Raw genomic sequence first — 26,457 nt, forward strand, 5'->3', positions numbered from 1 at the left:
TTGTCACTTACCAATGTCAATAACTGATGATTACACAATTTGAACAATTTAACGAAATTAGAGTTATAACTTCTTCAGCACTATACCATCCCCTTAGAAATATGCAGAAGAATTACAAAGTATAATCAATATCTTAGGGCGAAATTAACAAAAACCAAAATTAAGCTTAGCAAAGGTAAGCCCCAGGCGTTTCCGCAAGAATTTCAAATCCAACATAACTCATGAGACTCATAAATTCATTGAGGTCAAGAAGGTATAAGCACTAGAACACACATATGGAGAGAATCTGAAAATAAAGATGTATAATGCAAGTGAAATTGAACTTACTTTGATTAGAAAGTGAAGGCCTTGTTCATACTCCTGTTGTTGGATTTGGCGATTGAGCAAATGGAAGAAAATTGTGCTTCTGAGTTCCGATTCATTGTCAACCTATTTTCCACATCTCTTCCATTTAGCTATTGTTGTTGAAAAATGACTTTTAAGATGATGTTGCAAAATTTTGGATCTATTGTTTTATAGGTCTCAATAATGGAAAAAATTACCTAACTAAGCAAACATGCTACTATAACTATTTAACCACAGGGTATCACTTTCATAAACTATCCAGTTCTAATTTTGGTCTAATTTTACTTGGGGACAATATTTACATGTCCAGAAATAATGATTGATATGTATCTGTGTATAGATGCACTTAATACATCAGTGCATATTTGATATTGGCTTATTTGATGAATGTTTAAGTGCATATTTGATACCAGATACACATATATATGCACAAATACATCAATGTATATTTCATACTTGATACATGATGGATGAAACTGATATAGGATACACCGGATAAAATTGATATTGGATACAATGATGCTATTGAATACATATACACTTCATATATCAATGCATATTGATACTGGACAAATGAACCTAAATTAGAGTACATCCAGAAAAATTGCGTCTTGTCATTCGTCATCAATCATCAATTGCCTAAATAAATTATAAGGTCCTGTTTATTGGATGTTTACTTGTTAGTATTTAATTCCTTCCTGTTTGTTTACAAGGATAAATTTTCTATAAATAATAAATCTCTACAACTAACCTACATTATTAGGGATTAAACAAATACCTAGCCTACAAAGATTGATCAATTTAGATTACAAAACCAAGATTTGATGACACTTACTTATTCTTGTCTAAGCTGCAAAGATCTTAATACAAGCTAATAAAACTAGATAATTATCAGAAATAATATTACAATTCTGGTCATCCATGGACAGTCTTTATCTGTATTTCCCAGTTCTGTTCCTTGTTCTTTATATCATCAGCCGCCATTTTCTTAAAAAGCTACAAAACCTTCCACCTAGCTCATTTCCAGCACTCCCTTTTATTGGCCATCTCTACTTATTGAGTAAACCTTTCCATAGAGCTTTATTCAAAGTCTCGAATAGTTATGGTTCAGTAGTGTTTCTTCAATTTGGCTCTCGGCCTGTCCTCCTTGTTTCATCACCTTTAGTAGCAGAAGAATGTTTTACTAAAAACGATATCATCTTTGCCAATCGTCCTGATTTTCTCAGTGGTAAGTATTTCGGGTACAATTTTACTAGCCTCGCTTGGTCTTCTTATGGAGAGCACTGGAGAAATCTTCGAAGAATTTCCACTCTTGAAGTTTTATCTTCCTATAGAATTCAGACACTATCAAGCATCCGTTCTGATGAAATAAACTACCTGATTCGTAGACTCTTTAGAGTCTCCATAGAGAGTTCGGAAAAAATTGTGGAGATGAAATCATCTCTTTTTAACTTCACATTCAATGTGCTATCGAGAATGATTGCAGGGAAAAAGTACAATGGAGAGAACTCGAAAGAAGCTATGCTATTCCAGGATATATCAAAGGATACAATAAACACTACTCCAAAGGCTAATATTTTGGATTTCTTGCCGTTTATGAGGTGGTTTGGATTGCATAGTGTTGAGGAAAAGATGATGGAACTACAGAAGAAGAGAGATAACTTTATGCGAAAGGAATTAGACAAGCATCGTCGATTAAAGACCAGTGGTTATTTTCCTTCAGCAGAGGTTGTTGCAGGGAAGAAGAAAACTATCATGGAAGTATTGTTAGATTTACAGAAAACAGACCCCGAATACTACACAGATGAAACAATTAGAAACCTACTGCTGGTAAGACTATCAGACATCTATATTTTTTCTTTTTGTACATGAAGTTTATCTTCTTTGTTGTCTTTGCTTGAGTTATCTTGAGTTAATACTATGTTAAGCTTCAGATGGAACTTGATACAAATTGGTATACTGCTGGAGTTTCTTGATAAAAAGACATGATTAGATGAATCTAAATGCTTCCGTACCAAGATTGATATATACTCCTTTTGTTTCAATTTGGTTGTATTACTTCTCTTTTTTGTTTGAAAAAGAGTGTCTTTTTCCTAATTTGACAGCTCCTAAATTTCAACATACCATATTACATGTTTAGACCACAAGATTCAAAAGTCTTCTTTACTTTCTTTCACTCTCTGCCAAGTCAAACTAGTACAAATAAATTGAAACGGACGGAGTACATAGTATAGGCAGGTGATATTGACTATTATAATTCTACTTACATATGCCTTACCCTACCCTGGATATAGATCTTGAAATGAAAACTATATTTGAACTACCAAAATCATTGACCCTGCAGAGTGTCTTTGCTTCTGAGTTCTGTCTATATCTACTGTTCCTTTAAATGTTGTTGACTAGTTTATACACTCTGTTTTCTTATGCATGCAGATCCTACTCCAAGCTGGATCAGATACTTCAGCAGTAACACTAGAATGGGCTTTTTCACGCTTGCTTGACAATCCAGAAATTTTAAAGACAGCACAGACTGAAATTGACAATCAGGTTGGACAAGACCGCCTAATTGATGAATCCGATATGGCTCAACTTCCTTACATCAGATGCATCATCAATGAGACATTGCGGATGCATCCAGCAGCCCCTTTACTTGTGCCTCACCTTTCATCAGAAGAGTGCAAAGTTGCAGGCTACCGAGTTCCGTGTGGAACAATCTTATTAGTGAATGCATGGGGATACATCATGACTCTACGGTATGGGAGGATCCAGAAAAGTTCAATCCTGATAGATTTATAGGCTTTGACAGTGTCAAAGAGGGCTGCAAGTTTATTCCGTTTGGATCAGGAAGGAGGGGTTGCCCTGGTGAGAACCTAGCAATTCATGTCATTGGATTGGCACTAGGCTCACTTCTTCAATGCTTTGAGTGGGATAAGCCCAATAGTGAGATCATCGATATGAGCGAAGGCACTGGATTCACAATTTCACCAAAGGTTCAGCCGCTATTAGCAAAATGTTTTCTACAACCACACATGGTTAAACTTCTTTCTGAAATATGAGATTCTAATAATGTACGCCATCATAATTCCACATGAATAACTATGCATTTTTAAGATCCAATTTTCTTATTCTATCATTTAGCAACGAAACCTTATAATAACAATTACGAAAAAACAAAAAGGAATCGTGCAGGTAAGAAGAGGTGCAAATCATTTTTTGAAGCAAGATATAGCAAAGCATAAGGAACACCATACAACATAAGTTCCATGATAGTAACTATAGTACTGCAGAGGATTCAGTTGTTAACAAAGCATATTGATTCTTAGAGCTGGCATTAGCACCCGAACTTTCATCAAACAGATAGTATGCATGTATAACACTAACCAACTAGCATCAGATTATCAATAATCGCAAAGCGTCTCTAATATCATAGGGCAATCCGCGACTGAAACTTTGAATAGTCGATTCTAGTTTAGCGAGTTCGATTTCTGGTATGGTCGCTCAACTAATACTTATTATCTCATAAACTCATTTCAAATAAAATTCATCAACATAACTCATAAGAATCACAAATTCATTGAGGTCTAGAACGTATAAACAGTTGAACACACGCATATATGGACAGAATCCGAAAACGAAGATGTATAATGCAAGTGAAATTGAACTTACATTGATCAGAAAGTTCATATTACTACTGCTGGATTTGGCGATTGGGCAAAACGAAGAGATATTCGACACCGGCGGGAGGTTTGCCGTTTGTGCTTCTGAGTTGCAACATTTTGGGCAACTCTAAATTTGATCATTTGCATAAATTGCTTCTTTTTTAAGTTTTGGATAAAAAATATATTCCCAGTTATAATGTTTTTATGGGTTCAATAATTGACTCTTAATACTATATCAATATGATTTCATGAATAAGTGTCGTTGAAGTAGTCGGTCTAGCTATAAATTCTACAATGCATAGAATTTTGTTCCTAAGCAAAAAATTCGTACACAAAGATATTTGAGACTTTTTAAGTAAAATCAATTCTCTCGAAAGAAGGAAAATTTGCACAAATTACCTCTTTTGATGCCAAACTTTCATTTTTTTAATTTCTTTTACTTTACTAATTGAATTTTAACTTTTCGATTAATTGAAGACATAATCTAAAGTGCGGCCTTAGTAAAAAGTATGATAGAAATTTGAAAAATAAATCCATGAAAACTACCCATTTTGTATAACTCATACAATTCAAATTGAAAAGAGTTTTCATTCAAGAAATCTCATTCAATAACAAAATAAAAAATTTAGCTAACTTATAAACCATGTTGTTTATATATATATATATATATATGATCGTCTACTAATAGATCTAGGCTTGCATTAGATTATCAAAAATATAATTTTCTTTAAAAGAAGAGATTGGATAGTGGATAGGATCAAAATTTCATAATGGACAAGGAGAATAACAAAGCAGGGCCAGACATACTAAACAAGTGGTGTGAAAAACTTTGAATGATCTAATGGTGCTGCTTTAAGATGCCACCATTTTAGTTTCATGGTTAAAATAGAACCATCTACTCATCAATCTTCGATAAATTTGTGTATGTGGGGGCAAAATAATGTTCCTCATGCTAAAAATGGAATGACCAAGTTAGAAAAAGGTCCAAAAGTTTTGCTCCCTCCCCTCCGTTCCTATTTACACGTCGGTCTTACTAAATATAAATATTTTTTAATCTTTGTCATTTCACCAAATCAATGCATAAATGACATTATTCTTTCTAATCTACCCTTGAGAATTACTCCCTCTGTCCATTTTTAGTTGTCATGATGTCCATTTTTAGAGTCAAACGATAAGAACTTTGACTAACATTTTACGATGTATTTTTCATCGCATTGATATGCAAAAAATTGCAATTTATACTACTTTTTCGTATAGTTTTTGAAAATCTGATTTTTTGTTTTAAATATCGAATTAATATAATCTAATTTAACTTTAAAAATTAGTCAAACTGACTTTCGAAAAGCGCAACATGAAAACTAAAAATGAACGGAGGGAGTATTAGCTTAGAAAGTATGAATTTGACCAACATAGAAAAGCTAAATAATTTATTCATATTCATTGGTCAAATTAATTAATCAAAATAAATTAATTCATGTTCATTTATTGAAAAAATGACATCAAGAGAACACTAAACAAGGATACATTAATAAATTTACCTAATTTCTTAAAGGGTGTAAAATCTAAAGTAATGACATCTAAATAGGAACGGAGGGAGTAATGTCACTTCTGTATCTTATACTGGTGGCATTTGATATAGCAAGAATTGGTACTTTAGTACTATATTTACTTTTTTACTAGTAATTAGTTTGATATGCTTTGTTTGAGTTGATGACCTATCGAAAATAACCTCCTATATCATAAGGTAGGAATAAAATAAGTAGAGGTGGACTCATATATGAAGACAGTGAGTGCACCACTAAAGACATATGAACTAGTCAAAGTGACGTCCCGCCATTTTATTAAAAAGGAAAAAATATATATTTAATGAGAATTAATTCATAGACCTTTAGGTAAATAACTCAATCTTCAATCAAATGCATCATTGTTCTTCTTAAAGTATGAGTGTCAACATATAATATTATATCAATTTTTTTTTAAAAAAACATATACATAAAATACCTAATTTTACAAAGAGATCACACATTCATATATTCCATATTTTTACCTTTAACTTAGTTTATATAGGTGCACATTACTCTCCCCGATACTTCTTCGGAAAGTGAGATGACTAGTTAGTTGATGGCTTGATGCTCTAGAAAACAAAAACAGGAATATTTGAACAGAATAAGTATAATGCCTTCTTGCTTTCGTTTTAGAAAAGAAAAAAAAAACTTTAGAAGACCAAAGAACTTCATTTTGATAAGATTTGAGTATAAAGATCTAAAATTCTGTTATGATATGTCCCTCATACTTTTAGTGCATTTCATACGTTTTCTCTTCCCCCCCCCCCCTCCCCCCCCCCCCCTAAACGACGTAATTCTTTGCCTAATGAATTACGCAATTCGATTGTGTCCATCTTATATTTTCAAAAGTCTATAAATTAAGATCCACTTTCATGATTATTATTTTTATTTATACCTAATATGTTTATGTCAAATTATTTAAAAAAATAGAGGATATGTAGAGAAAATTACGTGTATAAGCAAATATATACTAGTTAATTAGTTAACATAGTTATGGTTTGCCTTAATTATAATTCGCGATATATTTTTAGCTATAATTACGCGGCTCAATTTTTTAGTTTTGTATAATTCGCACGTTTGTATAATTCAAAATTTGTATAATATAATTTGTATAACTTTTGTATAATTCGGAATTTGTATAATATAACTGTTCACACTTCTGATGTTTGTAATTGTATAAATTTGTTACTTTGAGTTTATACAAAAATAACTTAATTATACAAATGTACCCGTGAATTATACAGACCTGCGAATTATACAAATGAGACAGCTTAAACTATAGCTACAACCCGTAAATATGCAAACTATAGATATGGAGCATAATTAAGTTTATTATAATGGCTATTTGCGAAAATTCCCCTATGTAGAGAATGGTTAGCATAGAGGATTAAAAATCCTTGTGTTTGTGATTCAATCTTGAGCAAGCCGAGTAAGAGGTGTATTCAAGATTTTGAAAGAATGTGTGCACTATTACGAAAAGATGCAAATTTGATCGGTTTGACCTTTACGTTCTTAATATAAACCGTTAAATTTTTAAAATTATAGGTCTAGAATATATAATACTACTAGTTTTAAAAAATTTAATATACACATTTGATTTAATTATGTAAATCTTTTAGAAATTTTTACACATTTGATTTTTATGTAACACACTTGAACTTTTAAAGATTAAAGCAAAAAAATAAAAGAAAAAATAGTTGAAACGCCAAAAAGTGTTATCGATAACCACTTGAAAAGGTGTTGCTCAAAAAAATAATAATTTATATCCTCAATTAATCGAAAACGAGACATATTTAGAAAAAATTATTATAAGCAAGTGATTTAAAAAGCTAAAATTATACATTAATTAGTCACGGTAAAAGAGGGTAATTTTGTATATAAACGCATGCATTAATATTATAACCATTGTGCAAATAATAAATATTACCAAAAAAAATACACAATTCACGTATAACATTTATCACAAAAAATAAAGCATGCGATATTCTTCTCTGTTCTTCTAAATTAATTGTTCTTTTATTATTTTATACGAAGTTATTAATAGAAAAAACAAAATAATGTGTCTATTTCTTTGTCCTAAAGATGAATCCACTTCGAAAAAAGGATTTCAACAAATTATTGATTGCATTAAAGATACTTCTAATGCTTTAATAAATAAAACTTGTAAGTAATGTGGATTGTGATGGTGAGACGAGTAGGATTCCTCCATCCTTGATTAGATATTTCGATTTCAAGTCTATATTATAAATTATAATAATAAAATTATTTTGTTAGGGACGTCACAATAATCTCAAAAATAAATCTTATAATATGTAAATTCAAATTTGCTCCAATTAGTGACCACAATATGCCTTTGCTCCAAGCATCTAAGTAAGTTCGTGCAATTCGTTTGTTTTAAGCATTAAAAAAGAAAACTTTACACAGTGATGATATGACACAGCAAAATTGAATTATTTTTCGAAAAGAGAACTTTTGGGAAAGAAAAATAAAAGCAACAAATTTCTTTATATTTTTAACTTTTGTTCTTTTTTTCACCTTTTGCCTAATTAAGCACTAATTGATTATCATGTACCTATCAAGTAAAGAGTAGCGTAATATAAGAAAATTATATTTTTTTAAAAGTATTCACTCTGTCTTAATTTATGTTATACTTTTCATTTTTTTGAGAGTCAAACAGTTTAAATTTGACTGAGAATTTGCGCATGGAATATTCAAATTCTTTGAAATGAAATTTATATATTTATAAACTACGTAAAAAGTACTATAAGACACAATAATTGACAATTAAAACTATTTAAAAGATATATGAAAAATTTACAGTCAAAGATAGACTTATTTAAATTTCGAAATCCGAAAAAATGCTACATAAATTGAGACAAACGGAGTACTACTTTCTGTATTTCATTTTACGTGGCATATTTTTTGGAGCAAGTCATATAAAGAAATAAAGTTCCACATTTCTAAGTCAATGTGGGAGACTCACCACTCTCACCCCCACCCTGTACCTCCTTGCACAATCAGTCATATTGGAGTGTGAATAATATTAATGAGAGTCTGACATCGTTAAAAAAGAAATAATTTCATTTATGATATTCTGTTAAAACCAATTCAACTCGGCTATATAAATCAACTTAAGAAATAAGAAGTGCCTAAATCATACTTTTTTTAAAATTAAATTCCTCATTTCTCAATCGTTATTACGGAAGACTCAACCAATCAAACACAATACACAAAATAGGATGAAGAGAATAATAAGTTCAAGAGAACAAAGTTTCTTTGGCAGTGAAGTGTTAGTACAATTGGAACAATAGTTAACCAGACAAACTCAATATCTATAAATTTATGATTTTATATAACGATCTCAATTATTTGTGTTATTATAATTAAATTTATTATTAAATATTTGACAAAATTTCAATAGATTTATAAAATTTGAACAAAAATTATTAAATTTAAATTTATCCAAAATGAACCTTCTAGATTCATCCTTGTTACAATATCTCAATCTCAAATTAGTAGAGTTTGATGGCATGAATCTTGACTATTCAGTTTAAGATATATATATATATATATATATATACATACTAGAAATCGGAGCCCATGCTAGCACGGGCCCAATATGTATTATTTTTTGTTTCAATTTATGTGACAAAGACAAAATTAAAGAGTTTATCAAACTTTAATATTAATTTAAAATAGTTTAATTTTTAATTATTGTTAACTATGGTAAAAAAATGTTTATGTCTTTTAACATTCTAAATTGCTAATTATTGTTGTATGATTTGTAATATCTTTTACGCAATTTTGAAATAATAAAGGTTATTTCTTCTTTCTCAATTTATGTGGTACTAATAAAATTTCGAGATTCAATCAATTTTTTTTGTCTTTAAAATATTCTATTGTTAATTACTGTAAATTATTGTACTTTCTAAGTAATTTTCAAATAATATATATTATTTCATTTGTCCAATTTATGTGTCACCGATAAAATTTGAAGAGTTAATCAGATCTTTTACATATTTTTATATCTTTTGAATATTGAAGTAAATAATTATTGTGATTTATAATATTTTATATAATTATTTAAAAAAATTAAACAACAAACAAAACAAATTAATCATAGGAAAATTATCAAAGCATCCTTGAATACATCAATAATGGATCCCACTTTTTGTTTAAAAAAATATGCATATTGGGAGGATATTTTTGTCCAAAGTGGAATAGAATAAGTATAAAACATTAAAGTCTTTTAAAATTTTAAATTGTTAATTCTTATTGTATGATTTGTAATACTTTTACGCCATTTTCAAATAATAGAGGTCATTTCTTCTTTCTCAATTTATATAGTACTAAAAATTTTTTGAGATTCAATCAATTTTTTTTGTCTTTAAAATATTTCTAGCTGTTAATTACTGTAATTTATAGTACTTTCTAAGAAAATTTCAAATAATATATATTATTTCATTTGTCCCAATTTATGTGTCACCGGTAAAATTTGAAGAGTCAATCAGATCTTTTATATATTTTTATATCTTTTAAATATTTAAGTAATTAATTATCGTGATTCATAATATTTTATAGAATTATTTAGTATAGTAAAATAAATTTAAAAGAAACAAACAAAACGAATTCATCACAGGAAATTACCAAAGCATCCTTGAATACATCAATAATGGGTCCGACTTTTTGTTTTTAAGAAATTGCACATTCGAGGATATTTTTGTCCAAAGTGGAAATATTGTGTAAAAAATGTGTATTTATTGTGATTTTGAATGTTTTGTGGGGTAATAGGACGCACACAAAGTTAAGGTCTTTTTTTGAAAATCTGGGACAACTTCAAGTACCACTTAATGTTTTTTCTCAAATCTAATTTACTTTCGTAAACTATGTGTCAGATCAAAATCAGATTAACAAATTCAGAAGGAATGAGTAATAAATATATATAGAAATGACATATTTATTATTTAAATATGTAACTAAAAATCTTGTTAGCTTTTGGTTGAAAACTAACAAAATAGTTACAATCATAGTTGCATTGTGACTTATTTTTTATTTTATATATATATATATAGAATAATAAAATTCAATCTTAGACTTCCTTTACATTTTCTACAAGTGTTAAAAGTCTTTTAAATTGGATTACATGAAAATTTCCCTTTTGGCTAACGAGTTGTAGAAAATGTAGCAATCAATCCTTTCATTTTTTTTTTAAAAAAACACAACGAGTTTGAAATTATAATTTCAAGTTCCTAAATTTTGAAATTGAAATTTTAACTCATGAATCAGAATAACTAGTTTGGCATAAAAGTATTCATAATTTGCCAAAAAAAAAAAAACTTATATTCGATATTTTGTTTTTTTTACCATGTAAAAGAATTATATTAAAGAAAAACTAATTAATATTATTATTGATTAGTGAATTTTTATAAAGTTAGATATATTTTAAAATTTGTAATCACAAATATTTGATGACATGCAATTTATCAATATGGTGTCTTATGATATCTTGTTCATAAATTATTGTTTGCTCATTTACTTATAAGAATTAAGAAATTTTTCATAGTTATCATAACTTGTAGAATTTTAATATATATAAACAAAAAAATCAAATTTCACATTGAAATAAAACTTTAATTTAGTATCAATCTGATTTCAAATCAAAATATTGATTCGTTAAATCTGATAGGATAATAGAGTAGTACACGAAACATCCGAAAAACAGCTGATACAAAATATATATAACGACCTTTGCCAGTGAGTGCCACGAGCCCGGCACAATACCTTAATCTTTCTTTATCGGGCATATTTCTGATTCCTCCACCACCGCCGCCACCACCGCCGCCACCTTTTCTCTAACATACGCCTCCTCTTATAGCAATTACGAACAAAGGATTACCTGAACTGAGGAATTCCGGTGACTGTTACAATGAGACAATGAGCTCCCCTCCACAGCAAGAAAATACCTCTCCGGATTCCAAAGACGAAGAATCTCGTCACCTTCTTACCGCCCCGCTGCCACAGTCAACGTCGCCGTTAATTAACGGCGATGCTGATGACGGCGAAGAAGAATTTGCGTACGGATCTGGGGAGAAGATCCACGTCGTTGAATTCGATTCAGTACCGATCGACGGTGTTGATTATAGCACGGTGCCTCCATTCTCGTGGAAGAAGCTATGGCAGTTCACGGGTCCTGGATTCTTAATGAGTATAGCTTTTTTGGATCCGGGGAATTTGGAGGGGGATCTGCAAGCTGGGGCAATTGCGGGTTACTCGCTTCTATGGCTGTTGTTATGGGCCACTGTTATGGGTTTGATGATCCAGCTACTGTCTGCCAGAATTGGCGTTGCAACAGGCCGGCACTTGGCGGAGCTTTGCCGGGAGGAGTATCCTAGATGGGCTGGGCTTCTACTGTGGTTCATGGCTGAGGTGGCTCTGATTGGAGCCGATATTCAGGAGGTGATAGGGAGTGCCATTGCAATTAAGATACTCAGTCGTGGGGTTTTACCACTTTGGGCTGGTGTCCTTATTACTGCTTCTGATTGGTAAATTTTCGTCTAATTGGAGTTGTTTAACTCAAAAGATCACTACTTTAGTTGAAATCAGCATTTATTCAGTAGTAGTTTTATTTTGTTTGCCACTTGGATGCGAAATGTACAGTCTGTTCAATGCTCATGAACTGAGATCATAGTTTGCTTTTACATGTAGTATGTTTCTTCTTCATGCAAGGGTTTGTTAAATGTATTTCTGTTCTATTTAGAGACTTGTATGTAATGCAGGGACGATTACAAGATTTAAATAACCCTTAGTTTGCCGTAATAGTTTTGGACCTGAATAGAGGGAATGGACTATGGATACAAAGGATTCATGTAGCCAACCCCATCTTTTCAGGATTGAGGTGTAGTTGATTGGCTGATGTAGTACCCTTTAATGGAATTAATCTGCTTTGGTGTTCTGGTTTGCATTACATACCATCATAAGGCTGAACTTACGATTGCATGCTCCCCTTGTTAATTGATCAATCTGTTGACTAGTTTTTCTTTTGTTCTGTTTTGTAAACAGCTTTCTTCTTTTGGTTCTTGAGAACTATGGTATAAGGAAGTTGGAAGCTGTGTTTGCTGTTCTAATTTCGACTATGGCACTGTCCTTTGCTTGGATGTTTGGAGATGCCAAACCAAATGGGAAGGAGCTTTTAGCAGGTGCTTTTCTTATTTTAGCGTTTGTTTAGTTTAATTACATGGTATCATATTGGGTAGGTGCTGATGTGTTTTTGGTTCAAACACATTTCATTATCTTCACAGGTCTCTTGATTCCAAAACTCAGTTCAAGGACAGTTCGGCAGGCTGTTGGAGTAGTTGGTTGTGTAATAATGCCTCACAATGTCTTCTTGCATTCAGCTTTGGTGCAATCCAGAGAGATCGATTTGAAGAAAAAAGGGCAGGTTCAGGAGGCACTGAATTACTACTCAATAGAATCCTCCTTTGCGCTTCTTATCTCCTTTATGATCAATTTGTTTGTTACAACTGTCTTTGCCAAGGGATTTTATGGCAGTGAGCAAGCTGGTAGTTTAGGCCTTGTAAATGCAGGGCAGTTTCTTCAGGACAAGTATGGTGGGGGACTGTTCCCAATTCTCTATATTTGGGGCATTGGGTTACTGGCAGCTGGGCAGAGTAGTACGATAACCGGTACCTATGCTGGACAGTTTATTATGGGAGGTTTTCTAGATCTACGTTTGAAGAAATGGCTTAGGGCACTGATTACTCGAAGTTGTGCCATTGTGCCAACAATCATTGTTGCTCTGATTTTTAATAGATCTGAATCATCACTCGACGTTTTGAATGAGTGGCTTAATGTGCTCCAGTCTATACAGATCCCTTTTGCTCTTATTCCCCTTTTAACATTGGTGTCCAAGGAGGATATAATGGGTACTTTCAAAATTGGGCCTACTCTCGAGGTAAGGTCCCTTTCCCATTATCTTTAGTTTTGACTTTCATGTCTATTTACTTTCTTAAGATTAGACATGAAACTGTCTCAAGCATGGTCAATTCCTTCATTTATTTATTTCTTCCCACATCAGCTATGATTTTAAAATTCAAATCATCTCAGTTATTTTGGTGGCTAGCAATTTTGTGTGAGTTTGATGTCAGAAAGTGCAGAATTTTTAAACTGTTGAATGAGAACGGAAAAAATCAAAACTATAAAGTTAGCAAAAACAACCTAGTTTCTGATTATCATCGTGAGTGTCTAGATATGTGAAAGGTGCTTGTTTGGTCATAATAGCATAAATAGTTACACGATCAAGTCAGTTTCTTGTGTTTCAATGTGGATATGCTTCTAGAAATTAGAATCGTCTTACTTATTTTGAGCTAGTAGTCTTTTGCTACGATACATGGATCCTTCAATTGTTTCGATGTAACCCGTATCGAATGGGTGTGACATGGTATGAGTAGAATATAAAAAAGATTAGTAATACCTGCATGTACCCTTTTAACCAGATTTCGGATATGTATCCACATCCTAGTCCATATATCATAGGTCCTAGGCGTGTTTGATGTCTAAATGCAAAACTTTGAAATTAATGATATATATTTTATACTGTTTTCATTTATTTCGATAATGATGGTGTCAGAATCAGAGTCACCTTGACTAATCTAATGAGAGCTGTGCCTCCCACCAGCACAATACCGGTTAACTTTGTACAGCATAGCTTAAACAGATGCGAATAAATAACTAGCTTCTTTTGTCTCTTCTGGAAATTGAATGATAGTCTCCATGGTCCATTCCATCTTCATTGACCGGCTACACCTTTCTATGCTTAATGATAAATATCTGAATGAAATTGATAATGGAGGATCTTAGTAAAAATTTGCAACACATTCCATTCCATAAAAAATCTTCTTTTAATTTGTTTTGTCGTCGTAGCCAGCTTGACACAGCTATGAATAAGACAAACTACATAAAATGTACAGTCCTTTCAGAGTTATCAGGTTGATTCGTTAAAATTATCAGGACTAAGTTAATCTTATTGCATGCGTGAAGCTGTTGTAAATTCATTAGCGTTTCAGCTTTTGTATCCTAAATTTTCGACAGTCTTTTGTCGAGTGCGTTTTTTTTATGTGAATCCTATTTTGAACTGCCTGTTCTATTACTGTAGAGAGTTGCATGGACTATTGCTGTACTTGTGATGGTGATAAACGGCTATCTTTTGCTGGACTTCTTTGTCTCTGAGGTCAACGGATTGCTGTTTGCTTTTCTTGTCTGTGCTGGGACTGCTGGTTATATTGCCTTCATTTTATACCTTATTTCACATGGGGGTGGCAATGTTGCCAATTGGTTCAACCTACTCCGCACAAAAGGATATAGCTATGCTGGTCAATGAGACATCTAAGATAATACATTCCGTCAAATCCAAACGTCGTAAATATAGTAAATCACTACATTGCAGAGAGGCCATGGCTCAGGAAGTTTGACTACTGAAGCATTCTTTCATCTGAAGAGATTCCAATTTCATTATGTCCTAACTGTCATAATAGATTTCCAGAAACTGTCAGCATTTGCTTTTAGCTGTAGGTTCCCCAAAAGAAATAATGGAGCAAACTATCCCGAAATATTGACATCAGTTATATATAGAGGATGAAGAAAGTATATAGTCCGCCGGATGAAGATACTTGTTCATTGCAGGCATAAACGATCCACAATGTTGTATTTATCGAATAGAGACAGAACTTCAAAGTCATTAATTTTTTTGCAAGAAAAATTTCTATTGTGCAGTAATGTAGTTTTTGGTTCAGCTGATTAGAAGTGACTTACATCAATACTCACAAGTGAAGTGTTTGGATCTTTACTTGTGATAGGCTTTTGATGCTTTTGCTCAATTCATGGCTTCTCTTTTTTTAACTTGGTTTGTTGTAGATGGGAGTGACCTTTCATTTTGTGCTCTATTTGGATGATTTTGATACCAAATTAAGGGAGTAAAAAAGGGGGAAAATGCCTCTATTCATCTACACAATTAGGTGAACTCAAATTTTACATATTTTGGGTCCATAAGACAGATTTTGGGTCCACCTACTTATAAGACAAAATGAGGTTGTCTGTTGTGCGAGACACAAAAAAATCTTTCGAACTGATATTATTAGTAAAGCACATTTTGATGATCTTAACTCTTACGCACTATCACCCCTACCCACACGTATTCTTAATTAGAGATTTTTTATGAACAAACTATTTTTAACAAGTCAATTGAGTTTCTTTTTTATATTATTGTTGATATTTGTCTGATTTTGACTTGGCAACGGGGTGAGGTAGAAAATGTACATTAAATATATCGACATTGCTTTCGATGAGCGTATTCCTCCGGCTTTATGACGTGAAAGAAAAAAAGTGCAAGAACAAAATAAATGCAAATGATGGTCCCCAACCTTAATCACCGACGCTGATGGATCATATTTTAAATTTATATGACAAGATGTAAGTCTCTTGGTCATATTAGAGCAATAAAAATTTGAGAAAATACACGTAGAACTATGGTGAATTCTCCATCATCGGAGGATGATGGCGTCGTAGAAATCAACAAACATGTACCCCAGGATCGAGAATTTAATCGTCTATTATCTGACAATGATGGTGATGATGATAATGATAAGAATAAAATTTTGGCCATTGAAATAGACAGAGCTGAGGCCCTTGATGTGGTCCCGCATTTCTCATGGAAGAAGTTATGGGAGTTTATAGGGCCTGGATTTTTAATGAGTGTTGCATTTCTCGATCCAGGGAATTTGGAGGGAGATTTGCAGGCTGGAGCTATCGCGGGCTACTCGTTGCTATGGTTGCTTATGTGGTCTACTTTCATGGGGTTGCTCATTCAGTTGTTGTCCCTTAGGTTGGGTGTTGCTACAGGACGGCATTTGGCTGAGATCTGCCGGGAGGAGTATCCAAATTGGGCAAGGATTTTGCTTTGGTTAATGGCGGAGGTGGCATTGATTGGAGCTGATATTCAGGAAGTTATAGGAAGTGCTATTGCTATTAAGATACTTAGTCAAGGGGTTATTCCTCTTTGGGGTGGTGTACTCATTACTGCTTCTGATTGGTGAGTTCTCCTTTTACTTTGGTTTCCGTGCCATTTTGCGAGTACCTTGAAGTATGCTGTCCGATACCATGCTACCGATAATTGTTTTTTGTACTTGGACTATAGTATTTTCTTGTTATACTATTGTTTTGTTATTATCTATTGAGTTTTACAATCTATTGTTTCTTGTACTTACGTTACTTCTTTTTCTGGATTGCCTTGGATTGTTTTTCCTTGAGTTGAGGGTCTAGCGGAAACAACCTCTGTACCTATGAGGTTCCCAGACCTCACTTTGTATGACTACATTGGTATGTTGTTGTTGTTGTACCCTGCTACCGATAATTCTTTCCAGCAATGCTCTGATAGAATAGAAGAAACCACTTACAGTAGTTTTTTTTGTTTGTGCTAGGACTTATTAGCCCCTGCCTCACATAAGTTTCGCCCACATTATTGATCGTTAGACCACAAACTTGGATGTTGTTTTCCCCCTTTGTTGTTGTTATTCAATCAATTGAAATCGAAAAAAAGTTAGCTTTTGATTTCTTGCCTTACAAAATATGAACTGAACTCTATACTATAAAATGTTTTTGGAGTCGATAGGTCTGTTGCTCTGCGGACAATCAGGGGGGGAGCCAAAGGAGGGTCAATTGAACCTACTTCTTTGAAAAATTACACTACATAGATAGGGAAAAAATGTTTTTTTTTTTGTATATATATAAGTTGTTGAATCTCCTTGGTATAAGAATTCCTTTTTCGTTTTTGAATGTCCTTACTTGAATTACTGGCTCCGTCACTGCTGACAATGATTGTTTTGTTTGAATAACAGCTTCATCTTCTTATTTCTGGAAAATTATGGAGTTAGGAAACTAGAAGCGTTTTTCGCTGTTCTAATTTCCACTATGGCATTATCATTTGCCTGGATGTTTGCTGAAACTAGGCCTAGTAGCAAGGAACTCATAATAGGTCAGAATCAGGCATTCACATGTACATTTCTGTATTAATGTAGTCTATATCAATTCTGTTCCTACATTAAATTCTTTAGCTTGAACATTTTTCAGGTCTATGGCTACCTAGACTCAGCTCAAAGACAATTCAGACGGCTGTTGGAGTTGTCGGCTGTGTCATAACTCCTCACAACGTATTTCTATACTCCGCTTTGGTGCAGTCTAGAAAAATTGATCCCAAAAAGAAAGACAAAGTGCAAGAGGCACTGAACTACTACTCAATTGAGTCTTACATTGCTGTTTTTGTTTCGTTCTCTATCAATTTGATGGTAACAGCTGTGTTCGCTAAGGGTTTTTATGGAACTTTGCAAGCTGATAGTATAGGCCTAGTAAATGCAGGGCAATATCTTCAAGAAAGATATGGTGGGGGGGTTTTCCCAATTCTCTACATATGGAGCATTGGCCTTTTGGCAGCTGGTCAAAGTAGCACCATGACAGGTACTTATGCTGGACAGTTTATAATGGAAGGCTTTCTGAATCTGCAGATGAAGAAATGGATAAGGTCAGTGATTACGAGGAGTTGTGCCATTGTACCAACCATAATCGTGGCCATCTATTTCAACAGATCAGAAGATTCACTCGATGTTCTCAATGAATGGCTAAACGTGCTTCAAGGCATGCAGATTCCATTTGCTATCATACCTCTTCTAACATTAGTGTCAAATGAAAAGATCATGGGAATCTTCAAGATTGGGAAGCTCATGGAGGTTAGGCATCAAAAGCCCTACCGTACTTATTTATAATAGAAATTGCTTTGTTAACGCGCCTTTTAGCACGATGATGATCATTTCTATTCACTAAACTGTAACATGTTTGTCTTGCATATAATTAATTGGCTCTCCTTCATATAGCCTATATAGGGGGTTAATACCTCAGATGGTCACTCAACTATCCACTTTTGCCTCAGAAAGTCACTCAACTTTTAATTTTCACTAAAAAGTCACCATGTGAGTGACTTTCTGAGGAAAGACTGGATAGTTGAGTGACCATCTGAGGTATTAACCCCCTATATAGGCTAGAATCTGTTTATTCTCAAAGACAGGAATTTTTGACCCTTTTCTGTTGAATTTAAGACAGAGGATTTTATGCTCAGTATCTCATACACTTTAATTTTTGATTGCAGAGAACTGTGTGGACAGTAGCTGCCCTGGTAATAATGATCAATGGATATGTCATGTTGAGCTTCTTCCTTTCTGAAGTTAATGGCCTGTTGTTTGGTTTTGTGGCTTGCCTGGGAGCTTCTGCGTATGTGGCTTTTCTTGTTTATCTCATTTCCCAACGTCATAACCGTGCAGAGTTGAATGGTTTTACTCACCTTACAAATTGAGTTTACAACTTGAACCCGTGACCTCTTGGTCACATAGCCCTTGTGGTCCGTCCCGTCCCCGGGACCCTGGGCATAGAGGGAGCTTTAGTGCAAAACAGGAGATTACATTAGTAAAGGAAGAGTTCTTGATTGTGATAACAGCACTAGAGAGCTATGACAAAAGCTGAGGCACTGATCAAGTCCATATAGATTATATGTTTGAAGTGTCTCATTATTAGAATATCAAGATACAAGGGAATCAAGCATGAAGATTTATGTTGTCTAGACCTTTCAAATATCTTGCCGCACTCGTAGTTGATTCTCCGAAAATGCATAGCTTTTCGAGGATCTGACACACATCCGATAGTATTTTTACATAGTCCTAACCACATAGATAGAGATGACTAATGTATCACAAGCAGATATTTTCTGCCACATTGCCTCTAGCACTAACTGGATTGGGAAGCTTTTTTAGTCTAGGCGGGTAAGACATAGGTAAATTTAGAAAATGCAGCTTACTAGGTTCTCGATAAAGTATTATATATATTAAGTAAATTTCTTAATACAAATACAGAGTTTTGATCAAAATTATTGAGTTTTATCAAAATTGTAACTAGAATTCTAGCTATGTCCTTGCCTTGTGTCAAAACTATATATTGGTTATGGTTCCTCTCTCAATGTATATTGGTCAACTACATTTGACTTGTATTTGATATTTTTTAATAGATGTGTATTAATATCACTACCCCTTTTACCCTAGAATACTTATTTAGCTACTTTTCTAACCTTAATCTAATTACATCTTAGCACGTTGGTCAAAATTTAGATGGTTTGACTCTTCATAAAAATGTGACGAGTAATTTGAGACGGGGACTAATAAATATATATCAATATTTGTAGCAACTGATTTTCTACGAGGAGAAATATTCTGTTTACTATTTCAGCTCCATCATAATCTGTCATTAATTGGACTTCCTTTTGAAAATTACACTAAAATTTTGACCAAAAAAATCCTAAATTAGGAAATATTTTTAATAAAACCTTATGGTGAAATTTCAACACATTTTCGAGATCCAAATTTGGAACAAGATTAGTCAGTAGTCATAACAATTTTTACGTGTTTGGCCAAGCTTGCCAAAAAGTATTTATGTTTTTTTTTATAAAAAAAAAAGTGTTTTTTTTAAGGGAGACTTTAGGAGAAAATATAGCAAAGTATGTTCAAAATTGCTTTAAATTAATGCGGTAATTTTCTTAGGTTTAGGATGATTTGAATTTTGAATTTTAAATTTTAAATTGTATCATGTTGTTTTAGTTTGTTGAGATATTTTAGGTTTTTGAACTTTGAATTGTGTTGTTTTTTTTTGTTGTAAGTTGGTTATTTAAAGCTGCCTGATAAAAATAATGAGAAACATTTTCAACTCTTTTTTTACTGTTCTATTTTTTTTTTTAAACCCAACAAAGTACCAGTAATTATTCCTAAATACACTTGGAAAATATGTTTAAAAAGTTTAGTCAAATACTAAATTACTAACTATTGTTTAAAAGTATATTTTATACATCTATTTATTGATAAAGACAAAATGTATCTCACCAAAAATACTTTTTTCAAAAAGTAATTTTGGAAAAAAAACACTTCTCAAAATAATCTAATTGTATAAATTCGACCAAACGAGCCATTTGTCTTTGAAGAGAAAATTAAGTCAATCTCTCTCTTGTTAGTTTATTTTATTATTATAGGTTTAAGTTTAGTAAAATTTGTCAAATAAGTTAATCAAAATAAATAAATAAAAAAACTTCTATTTTTAGAGTGTTCATACCGAAGAAAGATTTAAAAAAAAAGTTATGTTATTCGAACGAATGATTCAAATTATAGTCTATTGATTAATGAAAAGAAAAAGAAAAAAAAAGATTGTAGGGAAACCTGTTTGGCCGAGGTTTGGAAAGTTATAAGTGCTCTTATTCCTTTTTAAAAAGTGCTTAATTTAGTGAATAGTAAAAATTGTTTACAATTTTTTTGCATAAATATTTTTGAAATCTTGACCAATCACAAATTGTATTTCTATTCATAAATACTTTGAAATTTTGACTAACCACAAATTGTATCTCTAATATTAGCAAAACATTGATACTCTCCAAAAGTAATATTTTGAAAAATAATTTTGATAAAAAAAACACAAATTAAAATAAGCAAAATTTAAAAATTTAATCATAAAATCTATAAACAATTGATTATTTAATACAACACCTTCATAAAGTCACACTTGCGAAACTATGGCCTTATACAAATGATTTTCATTTTTTTATATATATAAAAGATATATGAAAGTAACATATAAGAGATTTTAAAAAAAAATTAATTTTAAATTTTGCAAGTGTTATAAGAGATCATTTCCTTGAAATTATGTGTATTGCTATAAAAGATGAGAGACTTAATAATTACTCAATGAAAAAAATAAAATGAGAGTGAAATAGTATTAATAGTAATAATGTTTCATTTGAATCAAACCAATTCACTATCATCCTTTAATTCTCTTGTTCACATGTGAATTATTATTATTCAGTTGATAATTTTAGTACGTTATTTACTCCCTTCTTGGAAGTTTAACACTTTCTATATATACGAGTTTCAATTATTCATATAAAAATTGGCACAATACCAAAAATATCATTTTAAATTTGGGAGTTAATTATATTTTACCCTCTTTAAATCTTACTCCTTCCATTCCATTTTAGTTGTCATGATTTTCTTTTTAAGAATCAAACGATATAAATTTTAACCAATATTTTAAGATGTATTTTTTCATCATATTGATATAAAAAAAATTGCAATTTATAGTGTCCGTATAATATCATCAAAATTCTAAAAAAATAACAATTTAGTATTTATCCTTTTTTTTCTTTGTAAGTATAAGAAAAAAAGTTATTCCTTCCTCGAATATGTAATTCCTGGTGCCAAGCAACAATTAATTCCCTAATCAGTAATTACTCGTGGAAACACATCTACAAGTGGAATTAGATAAAATCAGTTTAGTATTTTATTTGAATGTTAATTCAAACATGGTTGAGTTGTATTAAAACTATTAATCCCTTCCCATTTGAATATTAATTCAAACGCGGTTGAGTTGTGTTAAATTATTTTTGTATTTTATTTGAATGTTAATTCAAACGTGGTTGAGTTGTGTTAAAACTATTAATCCCTTTCTATTTGAATATTAATTCAAAAGCGGTTGAGTTGTGTTAAATTATCACTCCCTTCCTATTTTGTGTTGATACGTTTTTAAACTCAATCAGATAATAAAAAAATATTAAAAGAAAAACATAAACATTATAAAAATAATTCATAATTTTGTTATATCATATTGGACCAAGTTTTTATTAAGCTACTATATAAAGGTCGTGTAAATTGTGAAAACTTATTTGAGATTGCTTATGAGTTATGACATTGACTAGATAACTCATTTATACTATTTGTTCTTGAAATAGGTATACTATAGGATTCACTTGACCATGATATATTAGAAAATGGTAACTGAATTGAAGAAAGACAACTTTTGAATTGATCAAGATTTTAGGAAGAAAAAAAATAAGGTTCTTTTGATTTTTAATAGCAAAAGTTGTTTTTCTTAAAAAACAAAAAATATTTGGAACATTGGTTATGTTCAATTAATGTTTTAATATTGATAAAAAATAGCATTTTATTTCAAATTAATTAAATTAAAATAAGTGCTCTCCAAAGATAGTTTTTGAAAAGAAATTGTCCCAAAAAAAAAAAAAACTTTCAAAATTAGTAAATTACATAAGGTTAACTTAACAAGTTAGAGAGCACATAAATACTTGAAATTTTTGCAAAAAGAATCTAGAAAATTTGCCAAGCCGTTGAGACATAAAAATGTGAAAATATTTCGTTGAGGTTTAATAATTTGCAAATATTTGTATAATAATGTCTCTGTATTAGAATCCTGAGTTGACTTCTTTCTTCAATTCGATATTCAAAAGTGCACCATTCATTCAATACTCTCTAATCGCTTTGTCATTATCATGTCATTTCAACGATTCTAAAAATTTCTCATTACGAATAAATTAATTAATATTTAAATTAGAATGGATTTATATATGTGTGTGTGTGTGTATGGTAAAATAACATGAAATAATATTAGTTGATTTACGTAATAATATTATTGTTCATATTTATATTAGTAAGGATTAGTTCAAGTAAATAAGATGGTAGTCAACACGAGTTGTTAGATGCGTAAAATTTTATTTATTGTTATGAAGATGTAAGTAATTTAATCTAAAATTATAAAATATTATCTATTATCATTATAAAATAATTAAAAATCATATTTTATATAATGATCGATTTGATGTGATCATGTTATTATATCATATCATAAAACTCATGATTCACTACTAATATCCATGTTTCAAAATAAATAATCACTTTTATTTTACCAACATTTAACTCAAAATATTTTGAAAATATTTGTGTGTGAAATCAAAATAATTTTTTTTTAGGAAGTCTCAGATGTTGCGCAACTAATTAAACCTCATAAGAATTGGTATTGGTCTTAACACTAACCACAATTGGTAAATAAATATTAATTCAAAATCAGTAATTACTTGGAAATACGTCTACTAATGGAACCAAATAAAATCGATTTTGTATTTTATTTGAATGTTAATTCAAACATGGTTGAGTTGTGCTAAAACTATTACTCCCTTTCTATTTGAATATTAATTCAAATGTGATTGAATTGTGTTAAAACTAAAAACTATTATTCCCTTCCTATTTGAATGTTAATTCAAACATGGTTAAATTGTGTTAAATCTATTATTTTCTTAGTATTGATATGTTCTTTGAACTTTATCAAATTATAAAAGAATGTTAAAAGAAAAACATAATATTATAAAAATAATTCATGATTTCGTTATACCACTTCAAATCAAGTTCTTATTAAGCTACTGTAAAAAAATCGTGTGAATTATTTGCTCTTGAAATAGGTACACTTGATGATGACTTGACCTCTTGAATAATAATAGCAAAAGTTGTTTCTAAAAAGGTGAAAAAATGTCTTTTACAAAAAAAAAAAAAATTGGAACCTTTTTTACGTTCAATTAATGCTCTAATATTGATTAAAAAAATATTTATTTCAAACTAATTATATAGAGTTATTACTCCTTCAACGATAGTTTTTCAAAAAAGAGCTTGTCGCAAAAAAGAACTTTTCAAAATTACCAAATTACGTAAGGTTAGCCTAACACATAAATACTCGATAAATCATTGATTTTCAAAGTCTGGTTTGTTATCAATTTTTTAGAATATGTACGTTTATTTTATTTTTATGTTAACTCTATTTATTGAATGATGTAATTAGAATTCATATATTATATTTTTATGTTAACTTTATTTATTCAATGATGTAATTAGTTTCGTGTCAATTTTACAATTAGTTTTATGTTAACTTTATTTAATTATCATATAAATTAAATATAATTTACATATATTAAATTTTATAGAATAGCGTGAAATATATCCCTATAATAATAAAAATAGTTTACATATATCTATAATTATACTTTCACTATTTCACATTATATATAGAGCTGGGCTAGCCCACCCCATCCGGGCTAACTCATACATGCTTTGACATTTTATAGGTCAGGCCAGGCTAGTCCATTTTTTGGTGTGGGTCAGAAAACGGTTGGCCCAACCCACAAGTATGTGGGCCACAAGCTTGCCGGGACAGCCCACTTTTTTAAAAATGATATATTTTTTATAATTATTAAATTAAATTATAAATTATAATTTAAAAATATTATCATAAATATCGACAAAACAATATTATGTGGTGTTAATGTTACTACTTGTTAAGCAAATCCACAAATAAAATTATCTTTATAATATTTATTAAGTTTTTTTTCAAGTAAAAGTATAAATATCTAAATAGAAATATTAACATAATTGTTTTGCAATGATCACAATAAAACACAAAAAATATGACAATATTCCAACCATAAAAAAGTAAAAAATAAACTCCTTAAAAAATCACGAAACTTATGGCGTATCTAACACTTCATGAAACTTATGGCGTATCTAACACTTCATGATCATCTTCATCAAGCATATATGAATCAACTTGTGGGAAGGTTGTCTTAACATCTTCATTTTCATCTGCAATTTATATGCGGTTTCAATTAGTTAAATATTAAAAAATAATTAAATTGAGAATTATAATATTTAAATGTACACAAAAATATATTACCAGTTTGAGAAAAATCATGTAACTAGTTTCGAGTAGCAACAAGTGTTTGGACATTTTCATGATGGATGCAACTTCTATGCTTAGTGATTTCCTAAAAAACTTTAAATAGATTTTGAGTTTGGATCTCTTTAATTTTAAATTTTAATATTATATTATATTTTTTAATTAATTTTTATTGGCCCATGGGCCGGCCCTACCAATATTTCTCAAGCTCCACAAATCAGCAGGCTTATTCAGGCCGGGCTAAAAAGTCATTTTCTTAAATGGGCTCCAAAAATTTTAGCCCAACCCTATTAAATCCCGAGTTAGGCCAGGCCGGCCCAACAGGCTTAGCCCATATTGACGGCTCTAATCATATATATCTCTTCCATTATATTTTCAGTTCAAATATAGTTCTATGTACTTTTGCTCCATATATATCTCTCTTCCATTATGTTGTTCAGTTCAAATATAGTTCTCCATACTTTCGCTTATATCTTTGATATATTTTTCAATTTAATTACAGAGAATCTCTGTACTTTTGTGCCATATTTTACCAACATGCTCAATAAAATCCCATAAAATGAATATGTTGCTATTGATGTCCTTCATTATAAATAATCACGTTTATTTTAACAACATTTAACTCAAAATTATTTATTCAATAATTTGCATATATTAAATATTATATTATCATATAAATTGTTTATAATTTACATATATCAAAATTTATAGAAAAGTGTAAAATATATCCCTATAATATTAAAAATAGTTTACATATACTTCTTGTTATACTTTCGCATCATATATATTTCTTCCATTATATTTTTCAATTCATATATATATATATATATATACCTCGTCCGTTATATATTTGACTTCAAATATAATCCTCCGTAAATTACTCTTTGATTCACTACTAATCTCAAACAAACATCTCCATTAAAATCCCATGTGTCACTATAATATAATAAGTTTTATTTTATCAACATTTAAGTCAAAATAAAATAAAAAGAGGTCAGAGTTAGTGTTTAAACCAAACTAAAATCCAAAATTTCCAAATATTGCATGAGATTCTAATACAGTGTTTCTCTTCTTCTCTAACTCTTCAATCTCTTCCCTTATTTATCTCTTCTTTAACCATAATTAAATTGGCCTTAATTTTTCCTATATTAACCAAAATTCCCTTCTAATACTCCTTATTTATAGAACCCCCAAGAAATAGGGTAAACTAAAACCCCCCCTTTATTTTTCTTCTTTAACAAACTAAATCT

At 30.9% G+C, this 26,457-nt stretch overlaps 2 protein-coding genes and 1 pseudogene across 2 annotated transcripts; all 3 read left to right on the forward strand.

Moving 5' to 3' along the window:
- The first annotated feature begins 1,223 nt into the window (after positions 1–1,223).
- LOC125813373 (cytochrome P450 81Q32-like) lies at positions 1,224–3,535 on the forward strand (annotated as a pseudogene).
- A 7,766-nt stretch (positions 3,536–11,301) lies between these two features.
- LOC125811270 (metal transporter Nramp2-like) lies at positions 11,302–15,441 on the forward strand. Its single transcript, XM_049490779.1, has 4 exons — positions 11,302–12,111; positions 12,629–12,765; positions 12,868–13,520; positions 14,721–15,441. Exons 1-4 carry the CDS (start codon positions 11,504–11,506, stop codon positions 14,943–14,945), a joined length of 1,623 nt encoding a protein of 540 aa, XP_049346736.1. The 5' UTR covers positions 11,302–11,503; the 3' UTR covers positions 14,946–15,441.
- Positions 15,442–16,232: 791 nt separating this feature from the next.
- Positions 16,233–18,962, forward strand: LOC125811280 (metal transporter Nramp2-like). The gene is made up of 4 exons (XM_049490787.1): positions 16,233–16,652; positions 17,458–17,594; positions 17,690–18,342; positions 18,759–18,962. Exons 1-4 carry the CDS (start codon positions 16,312–16,314, stop codon positions 18,960–18,962), a joined length of 1,335 nt encoding a protein of 444 aa, XP_049346744.1. The 5' UTR covers positions 16,233–16,311.
- Positions 18,963–26,457: the final 7,495 nt, after the last annotated feature.

Source organism: Solanum verrucosum, unplaced genomic scaffold (genome assembly GCF_900185275.1).
Source record: "Solanum verrucosum unplaced genomic scaffold, falcon-dt-bn FXZP01000235.1, whole genome shotgun sequence".
NCBI classification, from domain to species: domain Eukaryota; kingdom Viridiplantae; phylum Streptophyta; class Magnoliopsida; order Solanales; family Solanaceae; genus Solanum; species Solanum verrucosum.